Raw genomic sequence first — 21,162 nt, 5'->3', positions numbered from 1 at the left:
GCAACAAAGCACAAACCACAAGAGGGCACTCAAAGAATCCTTACCTCTGTACCACCTGTGGAAAAGATTTATTTACCCCTCACATTTGAAAGGTCGCATATGGAGTCACACAGGCAAGAAGTTGTGTTCATGTGTTGTGTGGGTTAGGAAGGAGATTGCAACCATGGATACAGCTACTTAGACTGTTTTAGCTTGAATTTACATATGAAATGACATAAAGACAAATCAATGGCAAGGAGTTCTGTCAAGGTCGCAGGCGAAAGAGGACCGAAAATGTGGAGCTCAGGTTAGCAGGGAGAAGATTGCGTTTATTTACAGTGTCCAAAAAAGGTGTCACAAACAGTTAAAGGTGCTAAAAGGTGTTCCAGTTAAATCCCCAAGTGCTCCTTCGTCTGTGCAATCCCGTGTGTGCGTAGTGCTTCCTGATCCTCCTCGCCGAGCCAAACTCCTAGGTGAGGAGAAAGCAAACACTGAGTTAGCAGAGCTCTTAAACCGACTATCAACTTCCCTTAAGTAACGAATGCTACCGGCTTGGAATAATAATCCAACATCGACTGTTGCCACCCATCTTCCTTATATACCACAGCTCTAAGATGGAGGCTGATTAGAAGCAGCTGGCAGAGCGATCAAGTGGAGGTGAGGCTATAGCCGTGCGGAGGAGCTTCCGGGTGGAAGGCTGTCCGAGCCACGCCCTACCCGGAACCGCGAACTTCCATAAACAAACCCGAAGCTGGGAGAGAGGAGAAACCGGGAGAAGCTACACACAAAATTCCAGATCGCCCGGGGAAGACCGTCCGACCGTGACCAGTTCGCTGTTTTACAAGAATACAGTCTTGTGAAATCTGTTTTTACTTTACTGTATACACACACACACATGCACACTGTACACATAAACATTAGAAAGAGTCCTCAAGAAGAAGAGGCGCTGGTGAGCCTTCTTGACCAGCTTGGAGCAGTTGGTCGTCCAGGTGAGATCCTCGGAGATGTGGACTCCCAGGAACTTGAAGCTGCTCACACGCTCCACAGCCGTCCCCTTAATGTGGATGGGTGGATGTGGGTCAGCATTCCTCCTGTAGTCCACGATGAGCTCCTTGGTCTTCTCGGCGTTGAGCAGCAGGTTGTTTCTGTCGCACCACTCAGCCAGACGATCCACCTCCTCCCTGTAGGCGGCCTCATCGTCGTCACTGATGAGGCCAATCACCGTGGTGTCATCTGCAAACTTAATGATGGTGTTGGAACCATCAGCAGGTCTGCAGTCGTGGGTGAAGAGGGAGTAGAGGAAAGGGCTCATCACACAGCCTTGTGGTACACCGGTGTTCATTGACGACCTTCTTATGGCAGCTGATTCTGGTCTCCTCTCCATCCTTATTCTCCTTGATCTGAGTGCAGCCTTTGACACCATCTCTCATCCCATTCTTCTTAGCAGATTAGCTTCTATTTGTCTCTCACATACTCCATTAGCCTGGTTTAAATCATACCTGTCTGACCGCACTCAGTTCATTCAATTAAAATCCTTCACTTCTCAGCCTTCTCTTCTATCTACTGGGGTGCCCCAGGGATCTGTCCTCGGGCCCCATCTTTTCATCCTTTACCTTCTTCCACTCGGACATATTTTTCGTAAATATAATATTCAGTTCCACTGCTACGCCGATGACACCCAGCTTCACCTCTCTACCAAACCCGATTCTACTCTTCCTCCACCCTCCCTCACCCTCTGCTTAGCTGAACTCAATTCCTGGTTCTCCTCCAACTTCCTTAAACTCAACAGCAATAAATCAGAACTTCTCCTGGTCGGCACTAAACGATTGCTATCCAGAATTAACGATTTTTCTCTCCCTCTGTGAAAAGCTTGTGTGTCATTCTCGATAGCACATTATCCTTTAATTCACATATCAATGTCACACGTGCAGCATATTTTCAACTCCATAACATCAATCGCCTCCGCCCTTTCCTCACTCCTCATGCCACTGCCATTCTCGTCCATAATCTTGTTATCTCTCGAATTGATTACTGTAACTCACTATTATTTGGCCTCACACAAAAATCCATTAACAAGCTGCAACGTGTCCAGAACTCTGCTGCCCGTATTATTACTAGGACTTCCTCTACCCACCACATCTCCCCAATCCTGAAGCAGCTTCACTGGCTCCCGGTTAAATTTCACATCCATTTAAAAATAATCCTCTATACATTTAAGGCTATTCATTCTCTCACTCCACCGTACCTCTCTGACTTATTACAGATGAACTTCCCATCCCGGTGCCTCAGATCTTCATCTTCTCTTTCTCTCTCTGTTCCTTCTGCTCGTCTGATTACAATGGGGGCGGGGCTTTTAGTTGCTCTGCCCCTCGACTTTGGAATTCCTTACCCCCTGACCTCAGAAATATTAGTTCATTCTCTCTTTTTAAGTCCACCCTCAAAACTCGTCTGTTTAAAATTGCTTATGTTTAAACCTCTGTATGCTCTTAACTTTTATCTGTTATTCTTATTATTGTGTATATTTCCAGTTTTTGTGTTTTTATCTGTTGTACAGTGTCCTTGGGTGCTTTGAAAGGCGCTATTTTTAAATAAAATGTATCATTATTATTATTATTGTGATTGTAGATGAGCAGCGGTTATCCAGCCGGACATGTTGGGGGCGGTTGGTCAGGAAGTCCAGTAACCATTTGCAGATGAGGGAACTGATGCCCAGGTCTGTCAGTTTCCTGATGAGTTGTGAGGGGTGGATTGTATTGAATGCTGAACTGAAGTCTATAAACAGCATTCTGGCGTAGGTGTTGTTGTTGTCCAGGTGTGAGAGGACAGAGTGCAGTGCGATGGAGACTGCATCCTCTGTGCTCCTGTTCTGGCAATATGTGAATTGGTGGGGGTCCAGGGTGGGGGGGAGACAGGATTTGAAGTGTGCTAGGACCAGCTGCTCTAAGCACTTAGTGATGATGGGGGTGAGTGCTACTGGGCGGTAATCATTGAGGCAAGATGGGTTGGAGTTTTTGGGTATCGGGACGATGGAGGTGGATTTGAAGCAGGCCGGTACCACAGCGTGGGCCAAGGACAGATTGAATATGTCTGTGAGCACTCCTGCAAGCTCCCCAGAACACGCTCTGAGAACACGCCCGGGGATGCCATCAGGGCCTGCAGCCTTGTGGACATTGATCCTGCTCAGCACCGCTCCTACATCGGTGGGGGAGAGAGTCAGAGGTTGGTGGTCTGGCGTCATGTTGGTTGTGGTTGTGGGGTTCCCTCGCTCAAAACGAGCATAGAAGTTGTTGAGCTCGTTGAGGAAGGAGACATCAGAGGATGCGGGGGAGGGTTTGGTGGTCCTGTAGTCTGTGATGGTCTGGAGTCCTTGCCACATGCGTCGGGGGTTGGAGTTGGAGAAGTGTTCTTCTACCTTCTTTTTGTAATGTGTTTGGCTTTTTTGATGCCCTTCTTTAGATTAGCCCTGGCTGTGCTGTAGGCGTGTGCATCTCCTGACCTAAAGGCGGTGTTGCGGGCCTTCAGGAGGAGACGAACATCCCGGTTCATCCAAGGCTTCTGATTGGGGTACATGGTGATCCGTTTCTGGGTGGTGACACTGTCTGTGGTTTTGGAGATGTAATCCAGTACAGATGAGGCGTACTGGTCCAGGTCTGTGTGGGTGAACATATTCCAGTCTGTGTTTTTAAATCTGTCCTGGAGCACTGCGTCTGTCCCCTCTGGCCACACTTTATTTGTCCTCAGAGACATGTTGGTGGAATCTGGGGAGGACCGTCTTTAAGTTGGTGTGGTTGAAGTCGCCAGCAACAATAAAAGCAGCCTCGGGGTGTTTATTCTGGTGTTTGTTAATGGCTGCAGAAAGTTCTTTCATGGCCAACCTAGCATTAGCGTCGGGGGGTATACACTGCAGTGAGTATGATCGAAGTGAGTTCTCTGGGGAGATAATAAGGTCTGCATTTGACCATTAAAAACTCTGCATTAGGTGAGCAGTGACTCTCAGTAGTAGTGGAGTTCATGCACCAAGCGTTGGTAATATAACCTGAAGAAGGAGCTGCTGACCGTCTTCTACCGCTGCTCCATTGAAAGTGTGCTGACATATTGCATCGGTGTGTGGTTCTCCAGCTGCACCACAGCACACAGAAAGGCACTCCAGAGGGTCATCAATATGGCCCAAAAAATCATTGGACATCCTCTTCCCTCCCTGAAGGACCTGTACAGCACTCGCTGTCTCAAGAGGGCACGCCGCATCCTACGGGACTGCACACACCCAGGACACCGGGTGTTTAAGCTGCTGCCGTCTGGCAGGAGGTTCAGGCTGCTGAGGTCCCGAACAAACAGACTCAAGGACAGCTTTTACAACAGGGCAATAGCCCTGATCAATGCTAACAGCTGACCTGACTGGATACCTCCCTGGACTTTTTTTGGGGGGGTTAACAAAACAGTAATAATAATAATATTTATATTTATAACACGGTGCAATAATGATTAATGTGCAATAATAACAGTGTGCAATACAAATACACTTCTTCTTCTTTTTTATACTAAGTTATTATAGTGTGTTGTGTTGTTTGTGTGGCGTTGTGATGTGTCATATCGTGTCGTGTTGTGTTACATGTAGTGCCGACGTAGGACAGTTTTCCAATTTCATTGTACTACTGTACTATGTATGACTGTGCAATGACAATAAAGAGTTATCTTATCTTTTTCATATTTTTCAAAAGCAGACATGCTGAAGGTTTGGAGATGAAAACACTGCTGCTTTGTGTTATATGGAAATCAGTCCATTAAACATCCACCACACATTCTCAGACACAGCAGATTTATGGATTTTTTTTTTTTTTTGGAAAAACTTTGTCTATTATGAAATCATCCAAAACCTTACCTACATACTTGGATCATTTCCAGGTTACAGACTCTCAGATTACTTAGCCGTCGACCACGTTTCACTGTTTTGATTTGCTTTCGTGTTTCCTGTCTGAACGTTCCTGCAGTTGGTTTGTGGTTGATGTGGATTTGCTGCTCATGTGAATCCTCCCACAGTGTTTCATTAGCAGCTGTAACCACAGTGACTCTGATAAAACAGGAATTAGCAGAATCCATCTGATATGAAGCTGTGCTTTGAATACCACTTCCCTCCTCTTTGAAGAGTAGTCAGATATCTGTGTTCAGGTTTTTGTACAGCCTCTTCTACACTTTGTATCACTGTGTTTGTAGAGCACAGTAGTAGAGAGCTGTGTCTGCCAGGGTTAGGGCTGCTATGGTCAGATTAGTTGATGTAGAAGATGTTTCTGAGTCATATCGTTTATCAGGAATATATTCATTGCCACTCCATGATCTTGCTCCTTTCAAGAGTATAAACTGAGGAGCCTGAAGGTCAGAATCATGTTTGTACCAGTGAAGCCAAGCATTACTATAACTTGTCTGATATTTACATGTGAGTGTGACAGATTCTCCTTCTGTTGCAGTGACTTTATCTCGTTGAGGAGTGATTGAGTCTCCAGCTGTTAGTCCTGGAAAAAGTAGAAGAAATGAAGCCATCAGACTAACATTGTCCATGAGGCTGAGAGGAGAAGACAGTGGAAATGAGGAAAAGTAGGACAGAAGTAAAAATCTACAATCCTCCAGACCAATGATTCATTTCTAGCAGAGTTCAGAGCAGAGAAAGAAATGTTGCGTTCTGAGAAAGAGACAAAAGTTCACCTATGAAGTGAGATGAAAACAAAAAGAGGTGCAGCAACATGTCTTTGGAGCTGCTGAAGACAGACAGACAGCACATGAACAACGTTCTTCCACTGCAGCAGATTCACCAGGTTGTGCTTTTATATCTTGAAACTTTTTGCTCTGCAGACAGAAATCATCTCATTAGTTGAACTTGACTTTTGTGGGCAGGGCCCACAAAATAGTGAAGTCAGTGGAAGAGAAAAATATACAGAACTGAAAAAGTAAAAAGTGGTTTAACAGTGTGTGGCTCCCTCTAGTGGATGTTGTGGAGTATTCTGTTGTCTTTGCTCCAAAGGTTTTTGTGCAGAGTTTTGCTGTTTCCTGTCACTGTGGGCCTCACAGCACAGTAGTACACAGCAGAGTCAGACACTGCAGCAGAGGAGATCTGAAGGTTCAGACGGTTTTTTCCAGACAGTTTTGTGGGGAATCTTGCAGCTGATTTCAGAAACTCTGACTTTCTTGAAATATTCATCCCTGATATGTAGAAGAGGAACTCTGGTGGTTTTCCTGCATATTGCTGATACCAAAAAAAGTCATTACCAGGAGAAATTTGGGGATAGGTGCAGGACAGAGTGAGAGTGTTTCCTTCTACAGTGGACTCTTCATCCTTGACTGCAGTGAGTTGATCACAGCTGACACCTAAAGGAAGAGATAAATGTTGTTAAAGACGATGTTAAACTGTGAGCGCCTGTTCCAGTGATTTCTAGCAAACAGATCCTTTAAAGACATTTCTTCTTCCTGCTTTAACCGACCTGTTAGTGTGATCACAAACAAAGGAAACATGAGCCAGTAATGCAGTGACAGCATCTTCCACACACTATCTGTTCTGTATGCTTCACATATTGAATGTATCTGACAGTGGGAGTCCTTTTCTGCTCTGTGACAGTGTTGCTCCTCCTTCAGCCTCTTCCTCCTCTCATATCTCTGCATGTTACAAACACCAAAACCAAACCTCAATACATGTTACAGCTTTCAGCACAAACTCAGAAACCTCCAGTGGTTTTAACCTTTGTTTTGCTCTCAGTGCACTTTTGGACTTTTAAAGGTGGGGCTGAAGTCAGACGATTGGCTGTAAGAAGTTCAAATTTCAGAGAGACCAGAGAACTCAGCCACTGCTCAAAGGTGGACTTTTAATTTGTTTTGATATTTTTGACATTTTCTCTGCTCATTTGTGCCATGTTGGATCATAAATCTAAGACTCAGTTTTCCATTGTTGTGCTGATGAGTTGCAGCCAAATAAGCTTATCAGGGACGGAGCACTAACTTTAGAAGATCAACAATCTGTCCGTCCTTAAAAAGAAGGAATGCACTGATCAGCTCAGCAACAATAAAAAGGCCCGTAAGACTAAAAAGACAAGTAAAGTGCATAAAGTGGTTTTGGTAAGAAAAATTCTTCAGTGACCAAAGTCAGTCAGCTGATCTCAAACCAGCAGAACTGCTTTTCACTCATTAATAGAAAACTGAGAAAGAGACCCGCAGCAGCTGCAACAAAGGGCTGCAGATGATGTTAAGGAGGAAACATGATGTCCACGGGGTTTGGAGGAAGGTTCAGAGGAGGTTGGGGATTATTACTATCATGGCTCATTGCGGTCAGGATGAGAATGAACAGTCAGCAATCATTGAATAATGAACAAAGGAAAGACACACATGGACTGCTGTCTCTGAAAGGCAGCGACGGGTCCAGCAACACTGACGCACCGGCGCATGTATCAGTAGTGATGTGCGGATCGATCCTGAAATATCGATTCCTCCGATACCAGCCATTCATGTTCTAGATTCTCACATTAAAATATCGATATTTTAGTAATTTATGGTATATTTGTAGTTTATCATTAACAGGAACACAGTGGAACGAAACTATAACATTCGGATTGTCTGCATTGGAAGGAACTACTTCCTCTTCTGCCTGTCATAGTCATGTGCGAAATATGGCTGAATAAATGTGTGGCAGCCTGTGCTGTGCGCGCTCACAACAATGGCTGAGCGTAGTTGGAGTCATGTGTGGACGTATTTTACTTCCACAAACGGCTGAGACATGGTTTGCAATACATGTGGCAAGACAGTGAGGTGTTGTGGCAACACCACTAACATCATCAAACACCTCAGAGTAAATCATATCACAGAATATGAGACGCGTATGTTGAGGTGAACTGAAGAGGAGGAGAGGGACAGGTGCTGCTGGGGCGAGACAGACGTCTCACAGGGAGTCCTTTAGTGCTGCAGGCAGGCAACGTGTTCAAATAGCACAACTTCAGTTTTTTATTTCTGTGTGATAATTGTGCATTATTAAGCAATAAGAACAAGTAATCTGATGCCTTTTAATCATTATGAAGCTGTAATTTGAGATACAATAAATAAAATAAGTTGTTGTACAAAGTATCGGTATCGGATCAGTATCGTTGATACCATCCTGAATTTTACTTGGTATCGGATCGTAAAGGAAATCATTGGTATCGCACATCACTAGTATCCAGCTCACAGAGCGAAGCCTGTATCGGTGCGTGCGTCGCTTTAATAAAAAGTCACGTGATCAGTACAGCGCACTGCCAACGTGCCAAACGGTGTTTAAAAGGTACCGCATCCCAAAAAAACAAAATTACTCTCGCAAAGAAAAAAAACATCTCTCTACAAAAAATAAAAATGCACATCTCTCCATAACGAAATGGAGCACGAAATTTCTGTTTCTGCAGTGTGGGATCATTTTGATCTTTTAACTGCAAATATGGTAACTGTGTGTCTTTGTTTCAGTGTAATCTATCAGGACAGGAAAAACAGCAATGTGACCTGCAGTGGGAATTATTCATTTCATTTTATGCAGGCTAAATGTCGCAGCTTTCTTTCACAAACAAAAGCACCTCTCACTGTTTAGGCATTACAGAGCCAAACGTGAAAATGAGACAAACACACCGAGAATGAACACAGGTCGGCCTACATTGAGCAGCTTTATCATTTTTTGAATTAATATGTGTTTTATTATTTTGAAATCAATCATCTAGGAAGACTGTTCTGGACCCGGCAGTCCTGAATTTTATTATCAAGGACTGCCGACCCCTAGTATTGTGGCAGTTGTGCACATCTGTGTTGGGTGTGAAACACTTTCCACAAAGTCACACTGCATGTCATGGCTCGCTGTGTGGCAGGCAGGATGAGGACCCAAAATGCAAACTCACGGACTCAGGGGATAAACTCAAAATCACAGCTTTAATGCTGGAAGGCAGATCACAGGAAATACAAAACTTAAACTGGGAACCATAAACTAACACTCGCAGAGAGACACAGGGAAATCCACGCAGCATGAGGGAGAACGCAACACAGAACTGAGGGAGACGCAGACATAAATACACAGAGGGTTAACGAGGGAAGTGGGAGCACACGGGGAACACAGGTGACACTGATAATCATAACGAGACAGGGCGGGGTGAACATGACGTATACAGGCGTGAGAGGCACAAAGTAACACAGGAAGTGCACGGGGGTTCAGACCGGAGGAGAGAGAGCACAGGGAGAACATAGACATAACGGGCAGGGGAAACAGGGAATAAACACAAAGAGGGACGAGGGCTCATGAATACACAGAGGGGCACACAGGGGGTAAGAGTCACGAAGGGAAAACACTTGGGAACAACACAACAGGGCAACTCAGGAAACATGGCCTAAATAAGGAACAAAATACAAAAATACAGGAAACTAAGAATACTGGGACCACATGTCCCAGGACCATGACACTGCAGACAGTTTGGCCCAATTCAAAAAGGACATGATGGATGACTGGGCCATCACAAATAAGGTGTCTCGTGACCGATGCAACAACAACAACCCTCCAAATTCAACATTCAGTTTGCTTTGCACACAAACTCAATGTATTAGTCAAGAAATCATGTGATCAAATCCCTGAACTTTCATCCATAAGAGACTAATCTAGACAAATCGTATCATTCTTCAGATCCAGCACTGCAGCCAAAGGAAAGCTTGCTCAAGTGCAGCAGCAGGTGGGACAGCCCGTCTTGAAACTTATCAACGACGTACCAACACGTTGGAACAGCACATATCAGATGCTGTCACGGCTACATGATGAGAAAGAAGCAGGCTGGGAATCTGTTGCTTCTCTTCCAGCAGATTTAACTCCACTTACGGCTGATGAGTGTGACATCGTAAGGGAAGCACTTCTTGTGTTGGTCCCTTTCCATCAGGCCACAGTGGAGTTGTCTGAGGAGAGGTTCAGGATCAAAGGTGATGATGATGAGAATGCTATATTTGGCACTTGAGCTGAACTCTTTACATCTACACACAAGCAGCCACCCATCTCCATGACCAACTGAGGCGTCGTGTCACAGACACCACTTCTAATCTGGAGTCCTTCAGTGTGTTGACCTTTCAGACCCCAGATTTATAACACTTGGATTTCGTAGTTCCTCCAAGTGTAGTGAGACAGTCAATCGCCTGAAAGTGGAGTGTGCTGCAGGAATTGCCTGCACAACATCTGAGCCACAGCCTGGACCTTCATCAGAGCAGTCACCTGTTCCAGGCAAGTTCAGTATTATTTTGATGCCAATGTGTACTAATAATGCATTTTTTTATTATTTCAGAAAACCTGTGGCAGCGGCTCGATGAAGAAGTTGGCAGACAAACAACAGCGGACTCCATCACTGAGGTCCAGCGCTACTCGGAGGAGAGAAACACTCCACGATCAGAGGATCCTTTAACGTACTGGGGAACAGAAGAACATCTTATCAGAAGCTTTCCCACCTGGCTTTACAGTTTGTGTACCTGCAGCTTCATCTGTGCCTGTGAGCGTGTTTTCCAAAGCTGGGGAAACGGTGTAAAAAAAAAAAACACAATAGACTGAATGCAAAAACTTATTTTTCTGAATAAAAAGGAAAGTCAACAGTGATTTTTCACAAAGTGATTTTTCATGTATTTCCAGTAGCACACTTAAAACATGTCAGAGGACATAATAAACAGAGCAAATTGATATGAATGATATCACTTTGCAGGATTTCCTGTCAACATGGCCACAGCGCTCATTCTGGGTGCACATGCTCTGCGCTGAATCTGCATAATGACGGGGGACGGAGTGCAGCGGGACTTTGCAGGGTCCATACTTTAAGTCCTGGTGATTTGGTGGAATGATGCTTCTCATCTTATCTGCTGTGTCACTTTAGTGACTGAGCCTGAGCCGTGATGTTTATCCGGCTGACTACAGGTTGTAAATATGAAAAGAGCTGATGACAAACAGCGTTTCGCATTCGTGACATTGTGATTGGGAGCTAAAGGTTTGAACCTGAGAAATAACGTTTAAAATGTATAATTGGTGGGACTCTTGTTAATGTGAGTGATATTCAGAACATGACGTGATCGAAATAACTTGTTTTTCAGACGGAGACGTAGAAGGAGGAAAGAAAAGTAACTGTGCTCCTCTGGCGGAGCGGCACCGTGCGGCACCAGGCGGAAGTAAACCAGGAAAAGCGGAAGTGCCGTTAGCTTTATTGACTGAGCAGGAAGTGTGTTGTTGTGTGAGCTGAGTGTGTGAGCTGCGGCAGCAACGATGCCTTCAGTTCAGTATCTGAGAGAGTTCATCAACGAGCGACTAACTGCTGCTGCTGAACAAATATTCTTGGAGTTTGAAAAAACGATCGTCCAGTACGAGGAAGAGATCGACCGTCAGCGCAGACTGCTGGATATCACCTGGAAACCCCAAATCAAGCTGCACAGGACAGGTGAGTGTCCCTCTGAGGGAGCATCCTGATCACAGCTCTGCGGGACGTTTCTGATTGTGAGGACTTTTTGGAGATGTGAGCTAACAAAGAGCAAACAGAGGACAGGACTGCGCTGCGCTGCATTCAAACAGCAGCTGGTGGATTTGAGCTTTTCTCTGACCTGGATCACTCAATCAGTTCCTTTATGTTTGCTGTCAAAGTTGGAAAACATCAAAAGTCGAGCTTCAGAGCACATTATTTATTCCAGATGGAGTTTATACATATAAATATAACGTTTATATAAATGTATGTTTCCTGTTGCACTTGTGAAAGTTGCAAACAAATGTTGGAAACATGAAGTCGCTGTGCAATAATAAAATATCTAATGTGACTGATCTGCAGGCTGTTGCTCGTCCTCAGCGCTGTGATCTGCTGCTGTGCTGAGGACTGTTTGAAACCAGTTCCACTTTATCTTCATCTAAACACACCTGTTCTGTCTGTGTGTGAATCAGCAGCTGTTTGTGGTGCTGGAGGGGTTTGTGTAGCTGTACCAGGCCCTATCCTGGAGCCGGGCCTGGAGTGAGTGTCTGGGGGCCACAGCCCATAAAAAGCTGCACGAGGGGCTTTAGGGGTTCAGTTCTTTGTGCCTCGAGCAGTTTCATCTCTGACCAGTCTGGCCACAGAGGTGAGGAAAGCCACTTCTCTGGTGGACGAGCGATACCAGCAGGATGTAGTCGGGCTTGCCAAAACGCACAGCTCTCTAAAACGAAGCTGCTGGAGACGGCTGCACTCTGGCCTGGATTTGCCTTCTGTGGCACTCGTATCCCCTCTGTGGGTGTTTCCACACAGGGCTACTTTCCTGTGCCTCTGGGTCGGGGAACAGGTCCTGACTGTTGCTTGGATTTGTGCACTGCATACAGAGCACCCAGCATGTTTCAGTCCTTTACTGTACCCTTTAAAACCCAACAGTTAATGCCTGACTGTGGTCACGCTGAATCCTGATTGGTTGACAAGCTGGCTGAAACAGAGATGGAAAAAGTATGAAAAAACAGAAGATCGTAGCTGATGAGCCCAGGTAGCAGAAAGAAGCTGCCTCTAACCATGTTTATCTGTCTCACACACTCAACCAAACAACAAGTGCAAAATTAAACAAAAAGTAAGTTAAAAATTAAAACGTCTCTTCCAGCGAACATTAAAAAATCTCTGATGTAAAGTCTTTTGTGTGATTTGGCGCATTTCAAATAACTAAATGATTGAATAATTGAAAGAGCATCTGTATTAAAACTGAAACAACAGACGGTCAAATATAACCTCCAAACAAAATGTATAAATTCTAAATGGGTGAATCAGTCTGTTCATGATCGCTCCGCCCATCAAAAAGTCACCTGTGCGAGTATATCACCTATGATTGGTCATTGGACTGACAACTGTCCTGGAAATATTTTCACATATCCCCGAACCTGAATACACGGCCGGGTAGGATGGATGAGAGTCGCCCCTCAGGGGGATTACACGTCTCAGTTCTTTGTTTTGGACTGGGAGAAGGCAGCAAGCCCTCGGGTGTCCTGTGGGGAGTGTTTTGGGAGTCTGGGATGGACAGTTTGGTCCTTGTGTGAATGCAGGTAGAGCTTGGTTCACACTGTAGTCAGAAAGCAGACCCGCTGACTCTGCTCAGAACTTTTATGGACACAACTTCAGCTGCAGCCAGAAGGCTGCATTAGACGGTGACTTTTAGCTTGCAGTGGGGTTGTTCACAGCTGAGTGTGAAGCAGCAGGAAAAAGATCTGAGCTCAGTCGACAAGGGGAGGAGCGACCCCTCCAGGTCAGGGAGTTCAAGTTCCTGCCAAGCTGAGGTCTGTCAGTGTTTATCTTAACGCCTTGTGCACGAGTTAGGGAACGGAGCAGGAGAGTGACAGATCTGCAGCGATGCAGATGTTGTACTGTCTGCCTGTGGTGCTGAGTGTGAAAGCAGAACAGCAAAGAACAGCCGGTCAGTCGCTCCTGTGTCTGATAACGAGCTGGTCCGCCCGGTGGCAGGTCAAACAGTCACACACAAGCACGTTGTTTGCACGGAAGCACCTCATTCTAAAGGGAACCTCGGGGGGACGGGGAGCACCAAGAAAGCATTCTTAACAACAAACGTAATCGGACACCAAATCGTCCGACCCGGCTGAACATTTTACAGACGCTAAGGAAGCCAAAGTGGCTCAGAGTCGATTTCCTGTTGTCTGGTGTTGCAAACATGCAGCAACATGATGGAAACACGCGACATTTGTTGTTCAAGATGCTTTTGTTTGTTGAAGGAAAATATGTCAGCAGCTCATTTTCAGCTAGATTTTTGCGCCTCCGTCAGATCCTCTAACTTAGTGCAGTTTGGGGGAAATTGTTGAATAAATATTTGTTTGCCTTGAAAAGTTTTGTTTGTATATGAACTCATCAAAGTAGAATGCAGTCGGTGCTTCTGCAGTGGTAATCGGTGCCGCCTGAGGCGTCTGTCATGTTCACACTGCTGGCTCAGCTGAATTTCTCTGACAACTTTTTGTTTGTGTGTCTCCATTTGTGCCTTCAGACCTCCAACAGCAACATGTCTGTGAGGAGGAGGAGGTTCAGCAGAGGAGCCGAACACAGTCTCTACAGATTAAAGAGGAACAGGAGGAGCTGTGCATCAGTCAGGACGGGGAGCAGCGTGCACTGAAGGAGGAGACGGATACCTTTATGGTGACTGTAACCTATGACGACAGCGATCTCAGTGAACCTGACCTGGACAGCGACCAGCTCGGCTCTCGCAGCTCTCTTCTCTACGAAAGCCGAGATCAGGAAGGAAGCGAGAGTTTCGATTCTACTTCAACTGCCACTAGAAACATAAGTCAGAGTAGCAACGCAGAAATCTTTCCCACATCAGAGAGTCAGTGTAACACCGACATAGTCCCCAAATCTCTAAAATGCAATGTTTGTGGAAAGGTCTTTAAGCCTTTTAGTGACCCGTTAGCATTTAAGAGACACATGGCAGTCCACTCGGGCGAAAAGCCGTACTCCTGCAAAACGTGTGGGAAAAGTTTCACTAAAAATAGTACTTTACTGGGCCACATGAGAGTTCACACAGGGGAGAAGCTGTATTCTTGTGAAACGTGTGGGAACAGTTTTACTCGAAAAGGTAGTCTGCTGGTGCACATGAGAATCCACTCGGGCGAGAAGCCGTACGTTTGTAACGCCTGCGGCGAACGCTTTTGTTACTTGTCGGCGCTTAAAAAGCACAAGGCGGTGCACACGGGCGAGAAGCCGTATTCCTGCGAAACGTGTGGGAAAGGTTTTACGGAGCGCGGCAGTTTGTTGGTCCACATGAGAATCCACTCGGGCGAGAGACCGTATACTTGTAAAACCTGCGGGAAAAGTTTCACTAAAAAATGTACTCTGTTGGTGCACATGAGAATTCACACCGGCGAGAAGCCGTACTCGTGTAAAATCTGCGGGATGAGTTTCAGTAAAAATGGTGGTTTGTTGGTGCACATGAAAACTCACACAGCTGAGACGCTGAAGTCGGACATTTCTGTGGGCAAAGACTCTCTGTGAGGTCGGCTTCCTGTCACCTTCTCGCCGTTGTTTTCTCTGTTCGTACCGGTGACCACGCTAATGTATCTATTTAAAGATACGTGGGCAACCAGCTAGGAGGCGCACTTTCCAGCTTTAACACAGACTCTAGACGCTGACCTGTGTTTGTTTCAGAAATGAGAAGATATGAAATCGAGAGAGGCAGCAGGAGTTTGTTTCTTTTTGTCAGCATGAAGAGAAAGATGTGTACTCGTTACCAGCACTGAATCAGATGTAGCTGTGATGAGGGCTGTGCGGTATGACCAGAATCTCCTGATAGAAGACGTTTCTCATCCTGATAACCATAAATATCACAAAATAGAGCTTTTTCTGTAAACTCTGTGAATCTCGGGCAACTCGACCTGTGGGAAGCGTTTCCAGCTGGACGTCGAGTGTTTTAACCGTTTTAGATAGAAGTTGTTTCTTTGCGTATTTATTAGACGGCGTGCTGCGGGGAGGAGCCTGTTCTGATCTCTGAGTCTAAGGCTACGTCCACACGTACCCGGGTATTTTTGAAAATGCAGATTTTTCTATGCGTTTGCACCTTTCGGCCACACGTAAACGGCGTTTTTGGTCACTGAAAACGGAGATTTTTAAAAACTCCGGCCAGGGTGGATATTTTTGAAAACTCAGTTGTTGCATTTACGTGTGGACGAGAAAAACGGAGAAAACGCAGCGTCAAAGGTGTGCGTCTTTTTTGACGTCACACTGTGCGCCACGTTATTGTTTCGGTGGAATGAATTTCAACAATACTGTTGCTGTTAATTCTACTCTCTGCAGTGTTTAAATGCTTGCATATACACACAGTTACTGTCCCTCCACACATACGACTCGGTTCTGCTTCTATGCCCCATCTTTGTTTACTTTTTCCCACCGAGGCTTCTAGACTTCTGATTGGCCAACATTTCTGCACGGTTAGGAATCTAGCGCCACCTGCTGCTTTGGCATGTTCATAGCAGCGTTTTCCTTCATTTCTGCCTTTACGTGTGGACGGGATTATTTTTTAAGGCAGCACGGTGGCACGGTGGTTAGCACTGTTGCCGCACAGCAAGAAGGTCCTGAGTTCAATTCCAACATCAGGCCGGGGTCTTTCTGTGTGGAGTTTGCATGTTCTCCCCGTGTTTGCGTGGGTTCTCTCCGGGTACTCCGGCTTCCTCCCACCGTCCAAAGACATGCAGCTTGTGGGGATAGGTTAATTGGATAATCCAAATTGTCACTAGGTATGAATGTGAGTGTGAATGGTTGTCTGTCTCTGTGTGTTGGCCCTGCGACAGACTGGCGACCTGTCCAGGGTGTACCCCGCCTCTCGCCCTATGACAGCTGGGATAGGCTCCAGCGCCCCCCGCGACCCTGAAAAAGGATAAGTGGAAGCGAATGGATGGATGGATGAAAACGGAAACTCTCCGTTTTCAAAAATACCCGTGTACGTGTGGACGTAGCCTAAGGTTCATTGTGAACACCCGACGGCTCGTTTTTGCTTCTCGTCCGTAAACTCTGTCCACACTCTGTCACCTGATTCTTGTGTGGCTGGTTGAAGAGGTTTGCTGTGTTTGAGTCTGAGCTCTGCACCATAATTTGCGTAGTCAGTTGTTTCATAACCAAACCATGTCCGTGTTATAGAGGCGGCCCAAGGTTTAGGACTAAGGTCCTGGATTTGATTGGACTGGTCCGTCAGTTTGAGCTACCTGGTTCTGCCTCGTCTTCTCTGGTCATGCTGGGATTCTCTGTGCATCCACGTGGTGGCCAAACCATGAAAACGTATCACCATAAACAGTGGATTTTACTGCAGTATTATGAATATACAAACAAACGATAGCGTATAAAATAACATTTCAACGTCCGATATATTTCGTCATATTGCACAGCCCTAACTATGATGCAGGCTGTGCCATCTTGTTTTTGCACATGGTTAAATAGAGTAACAGCAGGTGAATGATGTCAGGACAGCGTAAGATTGAAGTTGGCGTGTGTTCCCCACTTTAATCTACAAAACCCAGACTCACAGCTGAAGATCTGTTTTTGATACTTTACATTTCGGGGCAAGTCGTGCTGCCTGCGCAGCCACGAAGGGCTCGTTATTGCCCAGCTGCTCTCTCTGAAACAAGCACGCTGCATGGGTTAGATCACAGATTACAGCAGACCCCAGCCAAATGTAACATGACTGTTAGCATCACTTGTTTCATATACTGATAGTTCAGATTGTATTTATTAGAGAAACAGCCGCGGTGCTGTCAGCGCGCCTGCACAGACACTACGTACTGTAAATATTTCAAACCACAGACGAAGTCTCCACGTTTCGTTTTGTCTGCTCAGCAGTAGCTGTGTCTCACACACGTGTGCTACACTCTTCATGTTTGCGTTTGTTGTGAGTCGCTGTGCGTCAGTGGACACGACTGTATTTATTCATTAGTTTGCTATAAAGGCTGTCCCTGACCCTGCCTGCTTTCTGCACAGATGTAATTTATATAATATCCGTACGATAAAGCTGTAAGTGTTTCCTGCTTGTGTGTTTCTGTGGTGTCCTCACTGCTACATTAATGTCTAATCGTGCAAATCTAAAAACCGGACAGGTGGAGAAGCAGCGCGTCAGCTGGTTTCCTTGCTGACCGCAGGCACACAGACGTGAGGTCTTCCATCAGTCCGTGTCACGTTCTCATGTTTGACTGAAGTCTGTGTTATTGTCTCGGTTATTTGTGGATTGAGCGCCAAAGCTGAGGAGCCCTCTCGAGCTCCCTGGCTTCTGTTTGAAGGACGTCTTGTGTTCACACTACATCTTCAGAGGTGACACTAACGAGATGAAGACCGTGTTCAACACGCTGTTGTAAAAAGCTCTTCAGAAATAAACATTGTTTTGGCCTAAAGTGTTGATAACTCGAGTAACCATCAGGATGTGGAGCTGAAGACACAACAGACCTCACAGTGCAGCAGGTTTGTGTGCTGCCTGTTAAGGCTCCTACAGGCTTCGCAGACTTTGTCCTGCTGCATTAAATGTTTGTAGACTTGTGATCTGCATCCTCAGAGGTAAACTCAAAGTACAGGCATGAAAAATGTTTTTGTGCGATGATTTGAAGCAGCTCTGCTCTTCTGGCTGCTGCTGTCTCGGGTGGACTCGTCACAGCTGTGCCAGACGAGTGAAGAGAAACTAGACTCTACCTGACAGACCAGAGAGGTTTAACAGTGTGTGGCTCCCTCTAGTGGATGTTGTGGAGTATTCTGTTGTCTTTGCTCCAAAGGTTTTTGTACAGAGTTTTGCTGTTTCCTGTCACTGTGGGCTGCAGAGCACAGTAGTACACAGCAGAGTCAGACAGCTGAAGCTTCTGGATCTTCAGAGGAGCTGACTTTTCTGCTTTCTTGGCCTCAGCATCAAATCTGTCTTTTGGAAACTCCTGATCATTATCTTCTGTTCCTGAAGTGCCACGCAGTAAAACATACTTTGGAAAGTTGTTTATTTCTTGTTTGTACCAGAACAAATATGGAAATGCAGAAGTTGTTTCGTATTTGCAGTCAAGTGTAACTGTGTCTCCTTCAGCAGCAATGACATCTCCTTGTTCCTGGATCACTTTGTCTTCTCCTTTACACTCTGAGGAAGAACAGAACATGCAGAGGAAGAGATGGATCAATAAACATGATTAAAAACTCACCATTAATCAGACTCACACATTTATTTAAGCAGAGGAAACATGTTGATGTTTGTATCTCACCAAAGAAAAGAGCAGCAAGAATAATCCACAGCCAATGTTCCATCTGTACAACAAGGTTTAAATCAACAGGAGAAACTAGCTGATGTTCAACATTCAGTCTGAGAATTGTTCTCTTCACAGCAGCACTTATTATTGACACAATGGTTGAACACAGTGCAGAAGGAGAGCCCCGCCTACTGGATGATGTCGCCCTCTGTCTCCTCTTTGAGTCTGACTTCTCTCACTTCCTCTTCCTCCTGGTTCACAGACTGTGAGCAGCATTTGAATCACTGTGAGGAGGGAGGATGGAGCACTTTGCACTGTGTGCAAACACAACGTGAAAGCACAAATGTTCTCCATCACTGATGCTTCTCATGCTTAAAGTGAGACTCAGGGTCAGATATTTTTTTTAGATCATTTGAGGTTTAAGCGTGACATCCTCAGAAGGCTCCAGAACATGTGACTTGTCATGTTTTACAGTTGTTTTTGTCAAAGCAAAGAAAATGTAGTTTTGCACGTTTTTACAGCACGAATTCAAAGCAACATAAACATTGAGAAATATCATTTTTAAGACCAGGAGCACCAAAAACATCACAACAGATTCAAAGTAGTTGATCTTTCATGTGAGCTCAAACTTAAAGAGTATTCTGAAGTTTAGGTTGAAAATGAATTCATGATGGTCAAGTTAGTGTTTGATGTGTAGAATAAATATTCCTTCCTACTGGAAATTGTTTTGTAATATCTGGAGACATTTAAAAGATGTGGAAGCAAACGTCACTGAACGAACGTGCAGGAATGCCTCCACAGATCAGAGGAGAGCAGGTGGTCTCCAGGGTCATGGACACTTTGAACCACTCTGGGGAAACAGGATGGATATAAAGCTTTGTGTGGACTGTGACTCAGACGGTGTCAGAGCAGCTTAACCCTTGTATGGTGTTCGGGTCTGTGAGACCCGTTTTCAGTTTTTTTCAAAAGAAAAATTAAAGAATTAATTGTTTTTTCAACCTGAAATTCATTGGCTTTGGCTTTTTTTCTGTGAAGAACATAAATCCAAACTAATTTTCAGTGACCTCATACTGTACCTCCCCCCACGCATTTACATTACATACAAGGTGTTCGGGTCCACTGGACCCAGGTCTAATAAAAGTGTTGAAAGTGTAGGTCCTGTGTTCCCACACTCTGTCCTCCTCCTCTCTGGTGCTGCTGATAGTGTTTTCTTCCCCTCCTGCTCCGCACAAACACCGTCTGCTCTGACATTCCCGCACATTTTACCCTCTTTCTTGAGGGATCCAAATTTTATTTTCTCATACCCTGTCCCTCCTGCAAATTAGGGGCATAATACTATAAATAAGACTTTGCCAGTGTGGTTCTTTATCACAACTGATCAAGATGGCAAAAGATTATCTGCTGCGAGGGCCATCTGATTGATTTTGGAAGAGAGAGGGGCTTCGGATGATGATGTTGACAAAGAGGTTTCAGAATATTTCACATTTCTGAAAATTCAGAGTCTGACAGTGACTTTGAAGAAGAGGATGAGGTTGAGCACCATTTAGTAACAAAACGAAGACGAGCACCCCATCTGCTGCCAGCTCCAGGACCAGAACAAGCCCACCAGACAGCAAGTGAAGAAATATGGATGTCAATAACTGGTGACATTGAATGGTCTTCTTGCCCAAGAAATGAGCCACCCTGCAGAGCTGTTACTGTGATAAGCCAGGGCCAACACGGCTGACAGTTACTCATGTGCAGGACATCAAGTCTTCATTTGAGCTTTTCATCCCAGATTACATCCAGAAAATGATTCTGGATTGCAGTAATCTAGAAGGAAGGTGTGTTTTTGGAGAGAGGTGGAAGGAGACCAAATTCATCTAAGAACCCCAAAGGCCTACTTTGGGGTTCTTATCCTTGCAGGAGTTTTCAGGTCCAAAGGGGAATCGACAGAATCCTGTGGGATTCAGAAACCGGCACGAACCTTTCCGTGCATCAGTGTCTCTGGAAAACTTCCACAAAATTTCCAGGATTATTCGTTTTGATAACCGAGACGACAGACCAGCTCGACGGCAGAGAGACAAGCTAGCTGCCATCAGGACAGTGTGGGATAAGTGTGTGCACCACCTCCCCCTGTTTTACAAACCTGGGCCTAATGTCACCATTGATGAGCAGCTGATCCCATTTAGTTGTAAAACATATTGCTTCACGTGTAAATGTGTTGTGTCTTTCCGCTCACTCCACTTGATTACAACTGATTTATTTTTTTATAACATTTTATTTAAAAAAAACCAAAACAAAAAAAACCAGAGAAGCACATTAATTCATAAATGTGATCTAACAAAGGTAAAGGGAAAAAATTAACCATGTTTGCTGTTCATATGTCTTGTAATTGGGATGAAGTAAACATCTGTTGAGTAATTTAACATAAAATTGTTTGATAGTGTTAATTTGGAAAGCCAAAACTCTAGCGGGTCCACCAGACCCATGAACACTGGCTGAGTAACAAAAAT

At 45.1% G+C, this 21,162-nt stretch overlaps 2 protein-coding genes across 2 annotated transcripts in view; one reads left to right on the top strand and one right to left on the bottom strand.

Moving 5' to 3' along the window:
- The window catches only part of LOC147307557 (M1-specific T cell receptor alpha chain-like), a 156,298-nt gene that overhangs the window by 107,921 nt on the left and 27,215 nt on the right, over positions 1-21,162 (bottom strand). The gene's annotated exons all lie outside the window — the stretch shown is intronic.
- LOC147307560 (uncharacterized) lies at positions 10,863-19,913 on the top strand. The gene is made up of 3 exons (XM_086271852.1): positions 10,863-10,970; positions 11,074-11,414; positions 13,963-19,913. Exons 2-3 carry the CDS (start codon positions 11,243-11,245, stop codon positions 14,961-14,963), a joined length of 1,173 nt encoding a protein of 390 aa, XP_086127978.1. The 5' UTR covers positions 10,863-10,970; positions 11,074-11,242; the 3' UTR covers positions 14,964-19,913.

This window comes from Aulonocara sp. 'chitande type north' Nkhata Bay, linkage group LG18, assembly GCF_057382095.1.
Source record: "Aulonocara sp. 'chitande type north' Nkhata Bay isolate Kocher_YH1m ecotype deep benthic linkage group LG18, A_spYH_male_GT1.1, whole genome shotgun sequence".
Lineage (NCBI taxonomy): Eukaryota > Metazoa > Chordata > Actinopteri > Cichliformes > Cichlidae > Aulonocara > Aulonocara sp. 'chitande type north' Nkhata Bay.
The sequence above is the reverse complement of the archived record's forward strand: the minus strand, read 5'-3'. Positions and strand labels throughout refer to the sequence as shown.

What these genes read in the sequence shown, in the direction of transcription:
- LOC147307560 (XM_086271852.1), top strand. Translation starts at nt 11,243, where the DNA reads ATGCCTTCAGTTCAGTATCTGAGAGAGTTCATCAACGAGCGACTAACT. An exon ending in AATCAAGCTGCACAGGACAG is followed by an intron (nt 11,415 to 13,962) that starts GTGAGTGTCCCT and finishes TTGTGCCTTCAG; the next exon opens with ACCTCCAACAGCAACATGTC.